The 22,072-nt window shown below is 27.4% G+C and overlaps 1 protein-coding gene across 1 annotated transcript in view; it reads left to right on the top strand.

The window, feature by feature from the left end:
* The first annotated feature begins 342 nt into the window (after positions 1-342).
* LOC107436289 (uncharacterized) overlaps positions 343-22,072 on the top strand; it is a 52,782-nt gene continuing 31,052 nt past the window's right edge. The window contains exon 1 of the mRNA XM_016047932.4: positions 343-1,063. Coding sequence (XP_015903418.1) covers positions 973-1,063 — 91 coding nt within the window. The 5' untranslated portion in view covers positions 343-972. The remainder of the gene's footprint in view (positions 1,064-22,072) is intronic.

Genomic DNA, 22,072 nt, shown 5'->3' with positions numbered 1-22,072 from the left:
ATTCTTTCGTAATTTTCAAATTAAACTTCGACAACAATTTTAAATTGCAACTGCCTTAATTTCTGTTCTAACAATTTCTTTTCTTAAAGGAAGAATGATTCTTTCGTAATTTTCATGGCAATAATATGCTAACAAAACACAGGTGATTCCGTTGTTTAATTTTACTTGAGCATGACACTTAGTGGACGTAGAACATTTAAACTTTCCTAAATGGCTTGGAAAAGAAGCAATTACAGAGATACCGTGTGGTTAAATTCCTGAAGGGTGATATCAGCCCAACTTTTAAACAAAAAAAAAACAAAAAAAAGAAGAAAACGATTTTTCTGTCGACACAGATGTCACTTAATATGCGCTCAACACATTCGGGCGATTGCAGGTGGAACAGCATCAGATACATTTTTCAGATTCATTCATCCCAGACGAAGTACTACTGAGCATGCGCTGTACCTTACTCATCTTTCGGGAAGAACATGTGACCTCGTATACGTCACTATCGTTGAAACCGGCGAGCTTTTCCACGCGAGATTTCATTCATTCATCTTTACCCCAAGTTGCGGATGGGATGAAGATGAAAATTTAACACAACCTTCTACTACTGTTCGTAGTTGTGTATTATTTACTTTACTTTTAACAACTAAAAAAAAATTTTTTTTACAATACATTTTATACTGTTCCTTAATTAAACGGAAGAAAAAAATCGTTTTAATTATTTTTACCTAAATCAGACGATAAATTTTTTATGAAGAAAAACAAAATATTTTTCCGTCAAGACGCAAAATATCACTACAAGCTATTTTTCGCCTGAAAAAAATTTATTTCTTTGATTTTTACGATTGAATTGGGATTTATTTACTAATTATGCTGAAAGAAAATTTCATGTGATGAGACTTATATGAAGATAATATATAAGCGATTTATCAAAAACATTCTGGATTTTGGTGACAAAAAATCATAAGTTTTCTTTTAATCATCATGGAAAGTGATTATAAAGGGATTTTTTTAAGAAACATGTGCTTGACAGTTAAAGTGTTCATTGTCGTATTGATGTTTTGGACAAAATCAGGTAAGTTAATACTTTTAGTTGCCACAAATGAATTCCTCAATTATCTTGTCTCGTTTTGCTATGTATTGCTGTAATTTTTATCTCACTTAATGTTTGTTTTTTTTCATTCAATATTTAAATTAGGTTTTTTTTTATTAAAATATCCACATATCTGGTTTAAAAGTTATTCTTCAAAAGAAAAAAAAACTTTTATAATGCTGCTAAAGTCCTTTTAAATTATAAATAAAAATATTGCAAATAAAAATATTTTTCATGAAGGATCTGTAATACGTTTTTGAAACTTTCTTGAGATTTTTTTAAAAAAATTAATAGCTGTTAAATCACTTAATAAGTATACAAAAAATCTTAACAAATCCACTATAGGAAATTTGAAAATTTTTAAATTTATTTTGAATAAAAATATTCTTGCTTTACTTTGGCTTCAATACGATTTGTTATTAGTTGAAAATTTTTTTTAACATTTTTGAAATTTAAATTTCTTATTATTTCTTTATTATTATTTTATAAATTTATTTATCAAAACTTGAAATAATTTTTTTCCCTTCTACTTTTCAACTAATGAGGAACAATTTCATCAGTATCATCACAGAAAAATTTAAATGAGTTATTATATTATTTTGTTTCAGGTTTGTCCTGCGTATCATTTTATAAATCTTGTATTAAGTTTACCTGAGAATAAAAATAAATTATTGGTAGATTAAAAAAAAATTAAATGCACATTGAAGTCATTTTAAATTTCTTCATAGGTGTTCATTATAAGTTTTCATTATATAAGTCTTCATTATAAGTTTTATTTCTTTTTTAATTTTTAAACTTAAAAAAGAAAAAAAACGCATTTAAGCATGAAGTACTTTTTACCATCCTCTTTAAGCTTAGTTTTTTCTTCTTCTTTTTTTCTAGATATTTTTGGGATATGGTATTATACTGTGATATCTAATTGAGATTTTTTAAAACGCTCATTTGCGCATGATATTGAACATCTTACTTTTCACATTAAAAAACCGTTATATAATTTGCCCTCACCTTTTCGGCTTGTACTTTATGATTACAGAAAAAACGAGGAGATGACAGTTAAATACAAGATGATGAATATGGACTCACAAAACACTTTAATTCAAATTCTGAAACAATAAAATTTATTTTGTTCTTCAAATGGAACAAATTTATTTGTAACGCCTATATCAAACTAGGTAGGTGTAAAGGTGAATAATGAAATAAAAAATATATTATATTAATAAATACATCAAAGAGCACCATGATTTCAAAAATTAAAAGAATGATTTTAATTTCTATGTGGTATTTGACTCCATCAATGAAAAACACTATGTTTAATTTAAATAAATTTGTTTATTCATCCTAATGTTAGAAATTATCTAATTCTTTTCGTATATTGCTATTATTTAACAATTAAGTGTATGAAATGTCATCGTTAAGTGAAAAAAATCTTGTATATTTTTAATGCTTTAAAACATTATATCATTTACTATTTCATTAAAAATTCATTATAATTATTAAAACTTTTATTATATTATCAAAACATTTACTATAATTATTTTTTCGCAATTAAAATTTTACAAACTAACTTCTTTACATAATATGTCCTCCGCTAATAATTAATGAATCATAACATAATGAATATATTACGTCATAAACGAATCATATTGTTTCATATTTAAAATTTATATACAAATGTCAGAATTCGAAGGCTATTTTTAATGAAGAACGCAATCTTGTTGTTCAAATAATTAACAGTACTACTTCAAAATGTATATCGATAAATTATAGCAATTATGGCAATTAATATATCAATTCATACATGAATATTGTTTTTTAAATATAATGTTTATAAAAGGGAAGCTTTTTTGAAGAAATTGCTTTGTACTCCTCATAAAATACTGCAGCTTTTAATAATTTCTAGTTTAATAATGTTTCATAACTAAAATATACATGCCCTGACAAAAAGTTCAGGGTAAATGAAAGTTCTACCGAAAGAGTATCTTATAGTACATGTATTTAAGTTATTGATTTGGTAATTTTTCCGTTTATATGGTCACGATTTACCAGAAATTCTGTTTTTCAAAATTATAGCTCTTATTACCACACATTTAGTAAAAAATACATAACTGAATAGTAAATTTTACCGAAAATAATGGTTTTTATGCCATGCTCTGAAGTATTATTAGAAAATTGTCGAATTTTACTACATTTACTAAATTTTATCACACATTAGAAAACAATGTTTTATTGTTAATTTTATCAAAATTATTACCAAAGCTACAAGCCTTTTGGTGTTTCTAGAAGCACGGTAAATTTTATCTGGTAGTTTTGACCGTACTTTTTTTCTCAGGGTTTAAGCAAATTTGCCTTAAAATGCACTGTAGTAAAAAATTACAGTCACCCAGGATGCCGGTATTTTTTGCTGTAAAATATTTTTTTACAGGAACATAAAACGGGGAAAATAATCCTATATAGCGTTAAGTTTTACAGCAATATTTACCGTAAATTCACTGAATCACTCTAGTTAAATAAATATTACTGTAAACTTAACGGAACAATATTTTACTCTAAAAATGGATTTTACTGATGATGCATCCAAAACTCCGGTTCTTTATACCATAATTTGATCCAGAATTTGTTACCGATTTTTTATTATTATACGCATTAATTCATCTCGATAATATCGTTTAAACTTGTTGCGCAACCTCAACCAGGTGTTTAATTCAACTGTATTTCCGTTCAACTTGTATCAAATCCGTAATAATAATAATTATTATTATTTTCGTCAGAATATGTTCTACTTGTGCCAATTTAAGGTCCATGATATGGTTCAACTTGTTCGAACTTTAAAACAATGTATAAATTAAGATTTTTACAAAAAGTTGAATGATTATATTTACTAAAATCTCTATGAAATGTTAAAACTTTTAATTTCGTATTCAAATTTATTCCATTAAGACATCCGGTGGGGAAGGGAACAGGGAGTACCTGCTTTACCCCCGTTTTCTGAAGATCAAGAGCAGGGAGGGGGTGCTATAATACTTCCGCCTACTGCAAACATCTGGCTATCGCACCACATATATATTTTTTTACCTTATTTTTTAGTGGCAGACAGGAGGAGAGGAGGTGTGGGAATCGGAAATCAGCGCACGCGACCGGTCTAGTTTCTTGTGAGACTTTCGGCTACCCCTCGTGAACACAGGGAGAATGCCCCCATTCATAAAATGATATAAGAACTGCCATCGAGAAGGAAGGGGAATTATTGAGTATGACAGAATGATTTGGAGAAACCTATTTCATTTTGACAGTGTAGTTTACCTTTTATTGTTCTGTACTTGACGAGTTTCCTATGTGGCCTAGTTTTTAACTCTTTTGGACCGTTATATCCAAACCACAAATTTTCAAGGTTTTCATAGTTCATATTAAGTATCAAATAGCCCTATAGGTAGTTTCTTATTTCTTGCAAAGTCTCTTCTGTGGTCGTATTCCTTGCATTGTTTTCCTTTTTTTTTCTTCAATAATTTTGAATTTAAATAATGCAATTCTTTTTTAATTTATTTTTTAATTTATTTTTCTAAATACATTAAGAGAATAAAATGAGAAATATATTTTTCCTAAAAACCTTTCGGAAACAGAAGGGCTTAGCTAGCTACCAATTCGTACGGTCGTCGGGAAATATTTTTTTAATGTGAATATTAAAATTAAAATTAACGTTGTTTTTTGAAGCTCTGTCACCAAGGAAAATAAAAAAGCCACAGTTTAAGTGCCTTACACTCGAAGCAATGGTCTAATTTTTAAACATTATATATCATCCTGCTGTGAAGAATTATCTGGGCTTTACAACTGACAAATAACTTAAACATTTTAAAAGTTTCTTAAAAATTGTCAATTTGGAGATATTTTCCCACCTAAGAGAAAATTATCAAAATCACTACCTCATTCTCAGTTGTTGCAAATTTTTATGAGCCCAGGCTATGCAGCATTGGAGTAAATTTTTGAAATATTAAAAAATTTAATGTTAGTTTGTATTTTATCTATAATTGCTGAACCGATTTAATTGACCATATTTTTGTGCTATACTAAAATTTGTTTGTATCAAAAACTTACAGAAGTAATTTTGCTACTGAATTTGAAACTTAAATAGTTAAAAAGAAAAAAGAAAGAGTCTCATTTTTACACATGATGTAAACATCCTAATCCACTATCAAAATTTCATTTAAATAAAAAAATAGCTTAGTTTAAATGCCACAATTATTGCCGGATAATGCAAATTATCAAAACCTGCAGTATAATTTTAAAATACTATTTAAATAAACCATATTTTTCACATTCAGTTTTTCTTGTGGTACAGGTTAGTGTTCTAAAACTCACGCTCTAAGTCGAAGAAATTTTCATTCTACAGAATTTCTCTGACTTACAAAGCGTAACGCTTTAAAAAAAAATTTTTTTTTTTGTGACATAAGTAATAAAGATTGTTTTGCAGCAGAGTGGGTTCTTCTAGCAATCATGTAATTAAATTGTCATTTAATGTAGCACCGTGCTCTCTTTTATTTCTACACGGAAATAACAAAAAGAACATAAAATTCTCTACTTGAACTAATTTCTCTATTTTCTGAAATGCTTATTAAAATCCATTTATTTTGGCGTTGTCCTCCAATATCAGTTCAACAACACCTAAAAAAGGGACTTGACGATAAAAGCTTTTTGAAGAATGGCGTCTTTACCTACTATATATATAATGACTAAATCGTTTTGCAAATATTTAGTTGCCGAATCGGGTGGCAAGGATTAGCGTTTACAGAGAATAATCCACATAATCTCCAGTGTCTTGTTTTATTATGTTAAAAAAGCCTTTGCTTTATTTGTAATTAATATTTTTTCTTACAAAACTTAATCGATGTAAAAGAGAGAAAAAATATATAATCGGCAAGAAAGTGGAACAAAATATCTTGCAGATCGTTGTAGTACAGAACCTAACTTAACGCAAATGCAATTTTAATGGGCAGAATTTCGTACTGACAAAATATCGTAGAACACAATCTTGCGCGAACTAACTAGGTAAATCGTTTTCATTATGCAATTATTTGGTCATGGAATCGGGTGACAAAGATAAATGTAAACAGCAGATAATCCACAAAATCTCCATTATCTTATTTTTGTAATGTTAAAAAAAGCTTTCTTTAATATGTAATTTATGTTTTTCCTACAAAATTTTACTGATGTAAAAGAAAAAAGAATTTATCATTACCCAGGATGTGGAACAAAATATCTTGCAGATCGTCGAACAGAAAACTTAACGCAAACAAAATCTCAAGGGGCAGAATTTCGCACTGACAAAATCTCGTGGGACATATTTCGCCCGTACCAACTGTAGCAAATTACGATCTCAAACAGATAATGGAACGCAATCTCACGCTGACGAAATATCGTACTCGTTGGACATAACCTATCGATTAAAAAATTTGGAATAGAATCTTCTTCAGAAGAAAACAAAAAATAGCATTTAAAAACTTTATTTACTGTTGTATACCTTGAACGTCAGATTTCCTCCCTAAATTAGATCTGGGAGCTAAATTTCAAATTTCGTTTCGAAATAATAGTTATTATAATTATCGTTCTAGAGTCATTTTTACGAAAATGGTCACTTGCTTGACAAATAAAATAAAGATTTTTTATGTTTAGAAAGAACATTAGTTTATATAACAGCATTGTGGAAGTAAAAAATACTGTAATTAGAAATGTGACTAAGAAACAAATACTAATACATGTGTTTTTAAGTCACTTAACCCTTTGACGCAGATTTTTAAACATATTTTCATACTTTTTTCATTTTTTTGTAGTATTTCAGGTCAAATATTATATTAAGCATTTTAATAATTTATGGTTATAAAATACAGCATGAAACACCACTGTCTTTTTCTGCGTTAGAAGTAAAATCTTCCAAACAAGGCTCACTTCCAAACAATAGTTTTTTCGATTTGCACTTATTTATACCTAAGAGAAACATTATTCATCATTGAAATTTCTTTAATTTTCAAAAATCAATTATTGATAAATTTTTGGATATGAATGAGCAGAAAAAATTTCAACCTACTTTTTTTTTTTTTTGTATTTTATATATTTTTTCAAATATAATTTCGATAATCTAACACATTTTTTTAGTAACTATTAAACTGTTTTTTTAAAATTAAAAAAGTACCAAAATGTATTAGAGCATCGGGAAAAATATATAAAATGGACACTGGAGTCCCATCTACATCAAAAGGTTATGAAATAGATAAGTAATAAACCTTTCAACTAAGCAAATTAAATATACTTTAAACGCAGTTAACGATTCCTGATTTTTGAAAGATATAAAAAAAAGATACAAAATAGAACACGCTCTAAATTCTCACATCTTATATCATTTTTATAATGAAACGAAATCCACAAGTAGATTTTAACGCATGGTTAGGTTTAGGAAGGTTATATTAATTTATTTCCCATGTGTAGAAGCTATGCATTAGCTTGAGTTTTTTATGTATAAAAAAAGAATGTAATATCATAGGTATTAATTATTATTGATGCGTAGAAATTCCACAACAAATTTGCCACACAAAAATGAAATGATGAGAAAATAAATTTTTTTTGGAGGTAGTAGATGATTTCATTGATGAGAGAAGTGATAATTTTTTGGATCATTTCACAGAAGGAATGCAGTTAAAATTCTAGATAACTTTTTTTAGTATTTTGATTACATAGTTAATTTATTATTCATGCGGTAAATTTACAGATTGTTTGTATCTAAAATCTCTCTTGTTTTTCTTAAAAAATGTTGAAAAACTGTTCATTAGACTAAAAACTGTTCTTATTATTTTACAAATTAGGGAATACATAGTTTCGCCTAACTGTTCCTTAGATAAATATTTTAAAAGCTTATTTCATATCAATTAAGCTTTTTTATTACTAAAAATGTTTTTCTGTTTTTTTACATTAATTCACTATGTATTTGTAAGAGAATTGGAATGCATGAAATCTTTTTCAAAATTTCTTAAAAAAACAAGACAAATCGACTCTTTTTCTTTCAAATAAAAACTATTATATTCCTTTATCATAATTCATAACTAGTTTATATCAAATTTTATTAATTCAAACATTAAGCTTGTTAAGTTTAATTTTTTTAAACAAAATAATGGAGGAAAAGGTTTTTATTTATTCTTTTTCAATCGATTTTTAATCCAAGTTTCATTTTTTTGTGCTTTTATTTATTTGAGTTTTTAAGTTAGAAATTTTAACATCAAAGAAAATATTAAGTAAGCAATGATTATTTACTTATAATAAATAATAATAGTGTGTAAATTATGTTGCCCAATTTGAATGAGCGACATTTAAAAAAATTATTAACTATTTATTTCCATACTATTAAGAAAAAAAAACCCCGAAAGATTTTACGAAATCTCCAAAAGATCTTGTTAGAATAATCTTAAGGATCTGAATCGTTCATGATTATCCAATTCATAATTAAAGTGTTTTTCAATCTAATTTTCGAAAAGAGTTATTATTCTGCTAATGTTGCTGTTGATCAATATTCAAATGAGGAAAAATTGTTCTGAGAGAGAAAACAATACAAGATAAAATTTAGTAATATCTTCGCTTTCTCTTTTGTTTGCTTGTAACGATGAGGCTATTGTTGATTGCAGTGCTTATTTTCTCATGCACATATTTCAAGCACAAGAATGGCAACACAATCACTTACGTTTCTTAAGCTAAGCTTTATCTTTTATTCCATTCTGCAAATGTACGATAAGTTTTCCTGGTTCGTTATGAATTTAAGGCTTGTTTATTGTGAAATTATTTAATGTTTATAAAGCTATCATAACAGTTACGGAGTAAACAGTTACACTGTAATTACAGAGTACAAAAGGACTTAGTCGTAAATATAAAACTATTTCCCCATACACTGAGAAGTTTATGTTTTCGAGTAAAAATGGCAGGGAAATTCACACATAATCAGTTTCCAGGTCTTTCTTATACTATTACTTTTCAGCTTTTTTTTTATGTATTTTTAGCTATTTCCGATTTATATTGTACCATTAGTTCTGGTTAGAAATTTTACTAATATTGCTTGGAAGATACACTTTTTATCAGTTGTTATTTTCGGAATATTCCTATAAAAGTATACATATGAGTCACACAAAAACTAATTTGTGACTGCTATAAGATACCAACTGGTGACTAAAGTTATAGGTTAAAATTATAAATTATATTGAAATTCTGCGAAAGATAGAGTTTTTCTTAAATTTTTATTTTCGGAGTATAGCAAAAAGGCATACCAATAGCGATTTGCTCCTGCTATATATCAATTTGTGGCTGATTACGCAATTAATTCTGGTTATATATTTTATAGAAATTTTTCAAAAGGTGCATATAGCCTTTATTTTCGGAACAGCCCGATACCAATTTGTGACTACTAAAATTACACCAATTTTTTTCTTTATTATTTTTTTCCAAATTCTACGAAAAATGTAGTTTCGGAACTAACCTACAAGTTACCGTAGCAATATGAAAAAACTTCCTTAGTAGATATCCTTATTTCATTAGAAAAAATATTTTTGTCAATATCTTCGTGTTTGAACATCTATACATAGCCTATCCACTGGCTACAGCCGTGTTTCCTTATTTCACTAACTTGTTGCTTTAATCCATTGCAGTTCACGATATTTGATATATTTCATCATCTAATTTGAATAATAAAGCAATTACATTCATTAAGATTTAGTTAAACGATTTTTTACTGACATACAGACTGATCTATACAATCCTGTTTTATAACAAATGGAATGCCGACTTAAGGAGCAGATTTAGAGAATTAGAGGCGATTTTGTACTTCCCAAGACATTTTTATCGGCATCTTCTCTCCTATTTAATTGAGCAAACCCACGTTCATTATTTCTTTGTTTTTCTTTTTTTTTTTTTTTTTTGAAAATAAATCAGGTCAGACATTCTGGACATCTCAAGGTCGATCTAGGGTGCGGCAAAGGTTTTTATTTTTATTTTACCTGAACCAGGATATTGCGGTTCTCTATTTTCAGGATAGTTACAGACTGAAGAACCACACATCAAAGAGAACAATGAAAATTCAGAATGCTATAGGAAATATTATATACATGTTCTGATTTTTTTCTTTCTTGGATAACAAGCACACATTATATTTTTATTTTTGCGAACTATAGTATCTACATTTTAATAGATTGTTCATAACTTTATAACCAATAATTCTTTTGTAAGATTGTTTAATATTTTATCATCATAAATGGCATGAAAATTGTGATAAAATTTACGTAAAATAATTAACGTCTATTTTTTTTGTTTTAGCATAAATCATAAATTCTATTTCTTACTATAAATTATAAAGTGAGAATAAAGTGAGTAGATCATAAAGCACTGAAAAATAAATTTGCTTAAAATTACAGGAATATGGTAAAATTTACCTTGTTTGAGAAAACCAAAAAGCTCGGTAATTTGCGCTGTGGTAATGATTTCGGTGAAATTAACTATAAATTATGATTTCATAACATATGATAAAATTTGGCAAATGCAAAGCTTAGTAATTTCATTATGATACCTAAGAGCATGGTATAAAATTTATTTATTCAGTTACTTTTCAGATTTGTGTTTTTTATTAAATTGTGTGAAAACCAGAATTTCCGGTAATCCATTACCATATGAACGAAAAATTACAATGAATTATTTATAAATACCATATATTTAGGTTTTATTATCAAAATTATGTTTTTTTTGTTTGTTTTTTTGTTTGTTTCAAGAAATGGCATCATACAATATGGTAATTTAACCAGAATTTTTTCTCTATGTGAAGAATAATACGTAAAAATATTTGATCAGCTTACATTGGAAATTAACCAACAAAGAAGGGGGGAAAATATGCATCGAACAATTATAATTGGGGGCCGTCCATAAATGATGTTACCCATCCAGGGGGGGGGAGGGAAGGCGTTCTTGAAATGGTGACAGTTTGTGACAAAAGAGATAAAAGGGTACCAAAAACTGTGACATTGCTTATTTTGGTTGAGCATTTATTAAAATCAGTAAATTAAGTATTTTGATAGTTTTTATATTTTTTCATGAATACATTTCTTCGAAATTAGTACTAATCGGACAATTATTGTTATTATGTTTACAAATGTCATTGAAACGCAAAATTAAAATCTAAAAATAAAATTTGAAATACATAACATACATAACATATTTTTTTTTTTTTAACTATTGGTATATGTTTATATAAAATATTGTGACATGTGACAAGATGGTAGAAGTGTAACAATTTGTAATAAAAAGGAGGAGTAGGTCAGAAATATTGAAGAAAAAAAAGTTATGTCATCATTGATAGATTTATCCTGGACTTTAAATAATTTTTATTCAACTCAAAAATGTGAATTAAGGATGATAATAATGAAAAATGAGCTTAATATAAAATTCTTTCTCTATATTTCAATCTGATTTAATTGTTTATACAAATATTTAAGTAAAAATTGAACATACAAAAAAAAAATAGCTGTTAAAATTCGTATAAAAATTTAACTGAAAGATTTGCGAAAAAAATAATTTTATGGATTAGTATAGAAAGGCATATTTTGTTGTTGTATTTCGTGACTAAAAGAAGGTATTTTTATTAACGTTTAACTTGTAAGAGTTTTTCAATGCCTGAGAGTGTTATTATAATTTAATAACTTATTAAGTTGTATTAACACAATTATAAGAATTACTTTTTAAAATCTCATGTAATTTTAAATTTTGATACTTTTTGACATTTTGCATTGTGTATCAAAATTTCTACAATTTTTTCGAATTTTTCAAATGGAACAAAAAGCTTTAAGCAGAATCTTTCGAGGCAATTTTTAAGTTAATTTCCCGTCATTCTAGCATTAATGTGCTAAATACTATTAAAAAACAGTAACTTCGGATATTAATAGCTCAGTTATCTTTTAAAATGATGATCTATTTCAAATACCACTACTTGAACACAACTGTTAACAACAATTCTTTTTAACAGTAAACGATTTTTTTTTATGAAGTATATAAACCGGTGTGGTGTTACATGAATAGACATGAATGCTCATGCCGGAGTCACCCACGACAAAGATCTTGTCCTTATTCTTTAATCGCGCTTGTCCTTGATCTTCAGTAGAGTCGCCTTGTTTTGTCTCACGGACTCTTGGTCAAGGCGTGACTTGGTCACGGACCAACGACCCCCATCTTAATCACGCAAACCAAGCTTCTCATCGTCAGTCACAGTCGGATAGAGCACCCCCAACAACATTCAACCGATTTGCGGATTTTTGTTTGATATTCTCCTTCTTATCTTGTTGGCTGGGATGGAGAACTTTTTTTCACTTGGGAAACTTTCACCAGTTTTTTTTTCTTGATAGGAGATTAAATGGTTTATAAAACACAAAAATGATTCTTTGTAATGGTTATGTAGTTGCTTTCATTCACATCGTTTCAAATTCGTAAACTGTTTTGGAAGAGACATTTTCGAACTTTTTTTTTTTCTTACACATCTTTGTTTTTATAGTCTGCTTAGTTAGTTGTAAATGATTGATCTGATATTCGATCTTTAGATCTTGAGAACAAACCATTTTTTTTCTCTCTCATTTTCCAAGTTCATTTTATGTTGATTTTTATTTTGTGAGGTCTATTAAAATGTATTTATTTCATGGAAATAATAAAGGGAAGAACAATATTTTGTCAGTTTTATAAACTGCAATAAAATTATAATAAATTATCTTATAACACATTAAAAAAATTATTTTATTTTATTTATTTATTAATTTATATATTTATTTATTTTATTTTATTTATTTATTAATTTATATATTTATTTATTTTATTTAATTTTATTTATTTACTTTATTTTATTTATTTATCTTATTTATTTATTTATTTTATTTTATTTTATTTTATTTTATTTTATTTTATTTTATTTTATTTTATTTTATTTTATTTATTACTTCTTATTTTTTTTTTACATGATTTGTAACTTAGTGCTTCAAAAATTAAACAACTTAATAGAATGTAAAATATTTGTAAGAAACTATTTAACTAAAAGTATTTTTTTAATTCTTTTTTATGACATTTTTTTTTATCATTGTTTGGCAGGGTCACAGAGACAATAACTAAATTGAAAATTTGTCAATTATATATTTCATATTACGTAGAATATACTGATGTATTAAAAAAATTTTAATTGTTGTACTGGTGTATTGGATTGTAAAAAACTTAAGTATTATAATGAGAGCTAGGATTTAACTTCGCAATTTCATCAGGGTATATAGAATAATTTATAACTGAGTTATTATGATTGAAGAATAAATGGTTCGACCACATGACTGCCTTCTTCAGATCTTGTTAATTGCTAGACCTAATTCAAACTTTGACGTTATAACTAGATATACAAGATGTAGAAATATGGACTCTTTCTTTGCATTAAACTTTCAATCATAAGAAACTTTAAAATTATATTGAAAATCGTAAATATTAAAAATATGTATTAGCATTATTGTGTATGCATTATTTATTTTACATCTCTGATCTTTGGGCTAACTTTGATCTCTAATTGTATGGAAATAATTTTTGAATTAAGAAAGTATGTGGAGATGGGGCCATAAAAGAAAGAAGAAAAAAAAAGTGAGAAAGAATTGATAACAAATCATACAAATCTGCGTTACATGATAAGTCTTTTTTATATGATGTTAGTCTTTTTTATTTATGCTTTAAGCTTAAATATTTGTCCCGTAGATAAATTTAGAAGCAAAAAATCAACTATACCTCTACTAAAGAATCATACTTGCTGATGTCATAAAGTTTTGAATTAGTTGAAATAATGTTCTGGAAATTAATTGATATGATCTAACAGGCTTTATATTACAAAACCGATTCTCCCCAAATTGGTTCAGAAACTTTTGCTACAGTCTAACATTATTGAATGAAGAATAATCTATGATTAATAATACCCTCTTAATAATATCGTATTAGTATACCGATACATCATAGCAATGTAAAAAGTTTGTGTAGCTGTATTTTGTTACAAAAAATTATTATCATTTACTTTTCGACTAGACGGGCGCAAGCAAATTCATTCATTCATTCATTTATTTGATCCAAAAATAAAAAGTTGAATTTCTTGCACCCTTATATTACTACTTCCATTAGTAAGTATGTAAGATTACATTTGATAAAATGTCATACACATATTTCTGTGTAATTTTATTAGTTTTGTTGCAGTATTTAAAAGTTCTATTAATAAGTTATTTTTTAACTTGATCTTCATAATTTATGTTTTAAACAAACTCTCTCGATGACAAAATAAATGACGAAATCACAAACCAAATCATAAAATAAATAAATTTATAAGAATAAAAAGGAAGTCTATGAATATTTTCTTCCATTTTTAGTTTTCATCAACAGAATAATCTTTCGAACGCGATTGTTTAAACATGTTTTTAAGTGACATTTTTAATAGGCAACATCATTGCTCGATTGCATCACTTATTCAAACTAAATTATTCAATGTTTAGTCATAAGACCTTGTTTATTGACCGAGATCGGATCGTGATACTGGATTCAATCTAAGTGTCTTGATTCCGAAATTATTAATCAATTCACCTTTTGCGGTCATTTCTGTCATCTTCAAAATTCGTTGTAATCCTTTTCTTCACTATTTGACATACAGCTTGACCTTAGTGATACGGAGGAGTTGTTTAAGTCCATTTGGACAAAAAGTATGATTACTGATGCATAGCGTAAGCATTCGATGATGTAAGGTGGTTTTATGGAGAGGAAAAAATAAAGCCACAATGGGGTTGAGAAACGTTTTCCTCTTGTGGTTGTGACTCTTATAACTTCATTGGATAATGATCTGGAAGATGATTGGAAAATCTGGCGTTTTGGGTTTCATCAAAATATCTTTTAGGCAAATTGTTTCTCAGCGTTGCAATCGTGAATTGAAATTAAATATTATGAATGAAAAGGTTAGATTGTGGTTTTTGAATCTCAGATTAATGCTAAAATATTCATTCCACTAAGTTTAATGACCTACTTACGACAGCGCAATTGATGAAACGCAAAATTTCTGACCTAAGTATTTATAATTATTAAGTAAGAGTCTTTTTATTCTTAAACTTATCTTAATCTTTATTTATTGTTTTATTTTATTTTAAACTTTATTCAAAAAAATTTTAAAAATTGTTTTTTAGTCTCAAATTTAAACTTTGTAAGTCAAGTTTTTGAAAGCATCTCGCTCGGCATGGTGCTTTCAATATCATGTTTTCTTCCTTTACGCTTATATCGTATATTTATTTTTCATTGTGTAGTCTTTTTTACGGTATAGGTGCTTTAATCGCATGTAAAAGCTTTAACAATAAAAGTACATTTTATTGCTCTATTAATTTTTATAGCAATTAATTTTAATAGCTCTACATTATGCCTTGAGACAATAAACAATGAATTTATTTCTGTGACATTTTATTTTATTAAGATATTATATTCATTATCATGACTCCCCGGTGGCAGAGCGATTAAATCATTGTGCGCTGTTTTTGACAGACCGAGGTTCTATCTCGGGCGGTATCTTGAAGCTTAGCTTTAAATCGAGGAGAGCCATTTAGTCGGGAAGTAAAGTCGGTCAGTGCGCAAAGATGACCATATTTCCTCCATAATGCCTTTGGTCTCAAAATTGCGGTGCCTTTTTACCCATGACCAACCATTATCTGTCGCGGAAGTTATTTATTTTTTTATTAATGACGTGAAAGACTGTAAAATTTGGTAAAATTTTAGTAACTTCAATGACTAAATCGTTACTTTAATGTCCAGTATTATTACACCTTTTTTTTAAATTTGTCGTATTTCTAATACTTTTTTAATATTTACTTTTATTGTGTGAAAGACCAAGCAATTTTCATCCAGCTATATCCATATTTATTTTTTATTTCTTAACTTCGTGAACCCGTAAAAATATTACTTTTAATGATACTTTACTAAAACAGATGTTCTATATATCCTATATACCAAATGGTGTTTTTAAGCTGAAACATACGTGAACGTCATACGTAAAAGGGGTATCTTAAGGGAAGAAAAAAAAATCACGGGTGCGGAGACACGCGCCACTGACAGGACACGTACAAAAGAATACCCGTTACATTACAAAGACTCATCGTTCTTTTTTATTATACCAGTTAATAATAACAGGTGCATCGCGGAAGAGAAACCGGCGTTAATTAGCGATACGAGCGTCGAAAGTGACGAGACGTCGAACGTGACCTGTTTCATTGAGAATTTTCTATGCCATTGAAAACATTGTCTTTAGAAGGACACCAGTCATTAAAAAGTCAATATGGCATCGGGGAGATGAATTAAATGCATCTTTTAATTGAATGATATTATCTGTGTTAAATGATAGGTTTTTATTAAGACATCTTACGTTGGACTGTTAGAGGTTTTATTGAGATTAGTAAATGGCATTTAGTAACGTACTTGGGTTGTTCCGATCTTGAACTATTCTGTTGATATCAGAGCTGTTATGTTGAGACATAGGTATATTCTATAATTAAAAGTGTATTCTAAAAGTAAAAGTTTAAGAATATTTTCAAAGTTAAAGCATATTCTATAAGTAAGACACTTTTGAACTATTCTTTAACTTGTATAAAAAACTACTACTACATCTACTTTTATTTTATCATATTATAAAATCTACTTTTACTCTAAGAATATTCTTGATAAGATACTATTATTAAGATACTTTTAGAATATACCTTAAAGGATACATAATAGATGTTAAAACATAGAATTTGAAATTAAAGTACATTCTAAATCTTAAAATTCAGTTTATACCATAGGCAAAAGTTAAAGAAAGTTTCGAAAGTGAAAGTTAAATGTATTCTATTAATAAAATGCAAAATCAGCATTCGAACAAATATTCTATAAGTAAGACACTTTTGAAATATGCTTTAACTTGTATGTAAAAACTACTGCTACATCTACTTTTATTTTAACTTATTCTAAAATCTACTACTAAGAATATTCTTAAACTAAGACACTTTTAGAATATACCTTATATAGCTATACATATTAGATGTCAAAACATAAAATATGAACTTAAACTATATTCTAAATCTATAAGTTTCCATAGGCAAAAGTTAAAGTAAGTAGTCAAATTTAAATTTATTCTATAAGTCAAACGCAAAGTCAGCATTAAAACAAATCTTGCTGCAGAACAATTTACAATTCAAAAATTGTCTCAGTGTATCTTATTTCATTAAAAAAAATTATTGTTGGAAATTATAAAACGATTTACTGAATGGGAGGGGGAGCCATTTATAGTAGAATCGTTTGCCATAGAAAAAAAGTTATCCCCTCCCCCTTAAAAGTCTTTTTTAAGCGAAATAAAACACCTTGTGGCAGCAAATTAATTGACAAATTAAAAGCTTTGTAAGTTCTTTTAAAGAATATATATTTTGAGAAGAATGATAAATTTTCTTGCACCTTTTTTTAAAGATTTGATTTTGGTAACAGATTTATTAAATTATAAGTTAGTGTTTATACATAATTACAGTCAAAATAATAGTTATTGATTACCATATTCGTTAGTAAAGCTAAAATAGTCCACTTAAACTTCCTTAAATATTCTAATTTATTCACTTTAATGTTCTTTTTCTTGCCAATTCTATTCTAATTTGCACGGCTTTTTCTAACAAAATACGAACTTAAATTTGATATATTTAAATATTCCATAACTTGTAATGAATGAGACTAATTAAATAATACATTTCAATAACTCTTCTTTAAAAACCACAGATTTTTTATTAACTCCACTAATCTTGAAGATTCTCTAATTAATTATTCATTTTATTGATTTTGCCGTATCAAATAAATATTAATGATTGATATTTTTAATTACTCCACCTCAGTTTAATAAGTTATTTTAATTAATTTATAGCTTTTAATCGCTCCTCCTTAGAATATTCTTTACAAACTAACCATTTGATATTTTTGATTACTCGACTTCGGTCTTTAAGTTACTCTAATTAATTAATACCTAGTTAAAAGGCTATGGGCAAACGTCCGCTGTTCTATACTCTACTGTTTCATGAAAAAGGCTACTGCACGTGATGACCCGTAGTTCCCTTAAAAGACACGCATCGCAGACGGCCTAGCCTACTTTTGTAACTACTTTCCCTCATTCGGTACATCCTCTCAACAGTTACAACTCCATATGGCTTTTGGAAGTCCCCCCCCCTTTTTTTTTTGATAGCTTAGCAACCAGGATGCATGGTGAATTAATTTTTACCTCTATCGTTCCTTTTTATAGAGGAGAGCTCCTCCTTTCCAAAAGATTGTTCAAGAATTTATAATTTTGTTGCTAATGATAAGTCACACAGTGGTAATGGCGTATAAAATGCCTAACGGTTTTTTGCACGGTGGTTACGCAAGCGTAAAATGAATTATAAGTCCATACTAATTATAAGTCATAAGTAAAGAAATTACCACCCCCTACTACTTGGATTGAAAGCGTTAGTTACGGTTGGGAGTTAAGAGAGATTTTAACTGGCTATGTTATTACCCTAAGAAGAAAAACGTCCTCTTTTTTTTTCATTTTAACCTGCTCTCCTCAAATTCGTTTTTTTTTCACCAGGCTACTGCTTAATGTATTAAATAATGGATGCTTTTTGTAACAATGTAACATTTTTGTAAAACATATAAGATGTCTGAATTAAAGCGTAAGAGGCATCACTTTTGAAGGAAGCGGGATAAATTTTTGGTGGTGATATATTAGTTTATTATGAAAGTGATGCTTCCAACTTTCTTCCATTTTAGGTCGGACGAAATAAAATATGTAAAAAATGATTCTACCAATTAGTCAACTTAAAAAAAGCACCTTATTATACACCTTTATCTTAGTATGCACTTTTTTTTTATAAATGAATGTTTTTAGAGTGTTTAAATTTTATTTTAATTCATAAACTTTCATATTTTAAAATAATTAAAAATATGCATTATTAAACTGTTACAGATTTTAGCGTTTTGGAAGATTCTCGCGTTCCATACATTTTGCACTAGAAAAATTAATATATCTACCAATATACATATTCGTCGATTATTAGAATACATTGAGAAGGGTTTTTTTCTTTTATAAATTTCTCTTGACTGGGAAAAAAAACTTTTATTTTTAACAGTATAAATAAAATATTTTATTAAACACACTTTATGAAATTATATTGTCACATTTAATATTTTAAATTAGTTTTTTTTATTTATTTTTGAATTTCAGTTTTTATATTTTATATTTGAAATTATTCTAACTTTTCCTTGTGAAGCTTTCAAATATTCTATAAGTATTCCTTTTGAAAAAAATAATAACAATGATAATTGAGATCACACAACTATAAAAAAAGGATAAATACTTAATGTGTTTTTGATATTTTGAATTCTTCTAATTCTATATCTGTAATAAATTGCCTATTTTTAATTTAGCTTACATCAATAAAAATCATAAAACAAATAAAATGTATTTATGAGCTTCAATATATTTTAAACCATAAATATTATATCAAACAAATTATCTCATTAACTTTATTAAAAAGCTAAAATTCTAAAATTTCACCATAAATGTAATTTTATACAGAATTACTTATATAGAGAATGATGAAATTTATATCTATTAATGTCCATGACAATTCTCTATTTTTCTTATTCAGAAATTGTAAAAGTCATAAAAGTGCAAATTTTTGCGTAGGTTAAAAACATAGGCCCCTCCTTGAAATAAACAGCATACCTGTCTAGGTTTGTCACTTACCGGTTGACCTTAGATGGAAAGCAAGACATTTTTTTGTTCTCTTTTTTGCGACTTTTATATTAGTATTTCACTTTTTTATTTTTCAGTGGCGTCATTGTAACGCCTCAACGCACTTTAATAGCAACTGAAACCAGAGAAGTTTATTTCTAAGTTAGTTATTTGGTTTCAAAAAAGGTGGAAAACTGATGCCAAAAATATTTTTGTTTGTTGGCGGTGGAAATAATTGGCGGTGACATTTTGAATACTATCTCACTTTCTCAAGTTACCATACTGATTTATTCGTATAATATGCAAATGCATTTTAGTATTTTATATTAAATGTTTGATAATGAAAATTGGTATAAATTCATCATTTAATGTTTCAATAAAATGATAAAACTTTCGGTTATTGAATTGAAATATTTCACAATTATAAAGTATATTGGCAATTATAAAGCGTATAAGAAAACTGAAAATAACTATTAAATTTTGACAGCTTTTTAGAATAACTAAATCATATAACGTATTTAAATGGTATGGTATGGTAAATACCAGGTCACTTTTCACTCTGTGAAAAAAACTATGGTCCAAACTACCATAATGTAGATAAATTTACCGTATTTCTGGCTCTATGGGAACACCAAAAATCTCGGTAATTTTTACCGAAGCGTTTTGACCTGATTGAAACGATTTTGGTTAAGTGAACCATAAAATATAGCGTTATAATATTTGATAAAATATAGTAAATGTAGCAAATATTTTTAATTTTAGCATGATTTCTTAGAGCATGGCATAAAAATAACCATTTATTCGGTTAAATTTACTTTTCAGTTTTGTAATTTTTACGAAATGTTTGACAATAAGAACTATAATTTCGAAAACCAGAATTTCAGGTAAACCTTTACCATATGAATGGAAAAATTACTAAATGTATGGTTTATGGAAATACCATATATTTTAGCTTTATTATCAGAATTATATGATTTTTATCAAGCAATGTTATTACCACACAGGGCGGTAATATTTCGAGAATTTTTTTTCTTCGTGCAAAATGAAAATGTTAAATAACTACTTACAGCGTAAAAATATAATAAAATAAATCAAACACTTTTGGAAATTTTAAATTCGCTAATATATGGTATAATTGCCATTTAGAGGTTGAAGTTCGTTTGCATTTGCTAAAAAACGCAATTAAAAATTTTAAATGTCTTTAATTCAACCACCATGGCTTCCGGTCAAATTTACCGAGTAATCAAGTAGAAAGCAATTAGTTTTCACTATAATACGGTTTAATTTGGTCCCTTAATAAAATTGCGATTTATGAAATTTGACCTATATTTGCGGTTCAATACGGTGTAGTGTACAGCAATGAAAGATTAAAATGAAATTTACATCATGTTACGTTCGCTTTTTAACTTTTATCGTCTCTTTTTTAATGCATAAAAATACCCGCTACAATTTAACAGAGACCTAGAACTACACTATTATTCATTAATATAAAAAAGAAATTAACGCTATTTTTACAACTATGTTTCACGCCCGAAATTTCAAGGTTAACAAGCTGGATGTGATACAGTTCATTGATTTGCAAGTTAATTAGTCTCGTTCTAATATTTCCCCCTTATTTTTTGGAGGGTTTTAATTGAGAATCTAAATGATGTTCCCTGGGGTGTGGTAAACTTCCGTTTCCAGAGGTCACGGGCGTATCTTATTCGCTCGTTCTATCCTAATTATAAAATATGATAACATGAATAAGCAATAGTTAAGTGTTCTTGCAAAAAAATTAAAATCGTTCTTCCGTAAATAAGCTATCACTTAATCTTTATTTTCGACCTTTTTATACTTTATTACACGCTTGTTAAATGGTGTTAACTAAGTCATTCATGGCTAAAGCTATGGAAAAAGAGAAAGAAAAAAAATCTTCTTTTCGGATTATTTTTCATATTTTTATTTGTACTAAGTTATGTTATATAGAAATTATATCTCAAAGTATGCATTTTCGAATCCAATGAATTATAAATAAAGGAATGTCTATTAAGTTGCTTTAAGTCGATAAACTTATGTTTGAATTTAATAAATATGACTAGGAAAATCATGTAGAATTTTTGTGGAACTTATTAAATAGGAATTTCTTAAGAAAAGAATCGAATCTAGTTTCAGTAATCATTTTGTTAAAAATTATGGCC

This window comes from Parasteatoda tepidariorum, chromosome 1 (genome assembly GCF_982258835.1).
Source record: "Parasteatoda tepidariorum strain Cologne lab strain chromosome 1, Ptep-v5.0, whole genome shotgun sequence".
Lineage (NCBI taxonomy): Eukaryota > Metazoa > Arthropoda > Arachnida > Araneae > Theridiidae > Parasteatoda > Parasteatoda tepidariorum.
Note: the sequence above shows the minus strand (reverse complement) of the source record. Positions and strands in the feature narration are given on the sequence as shown.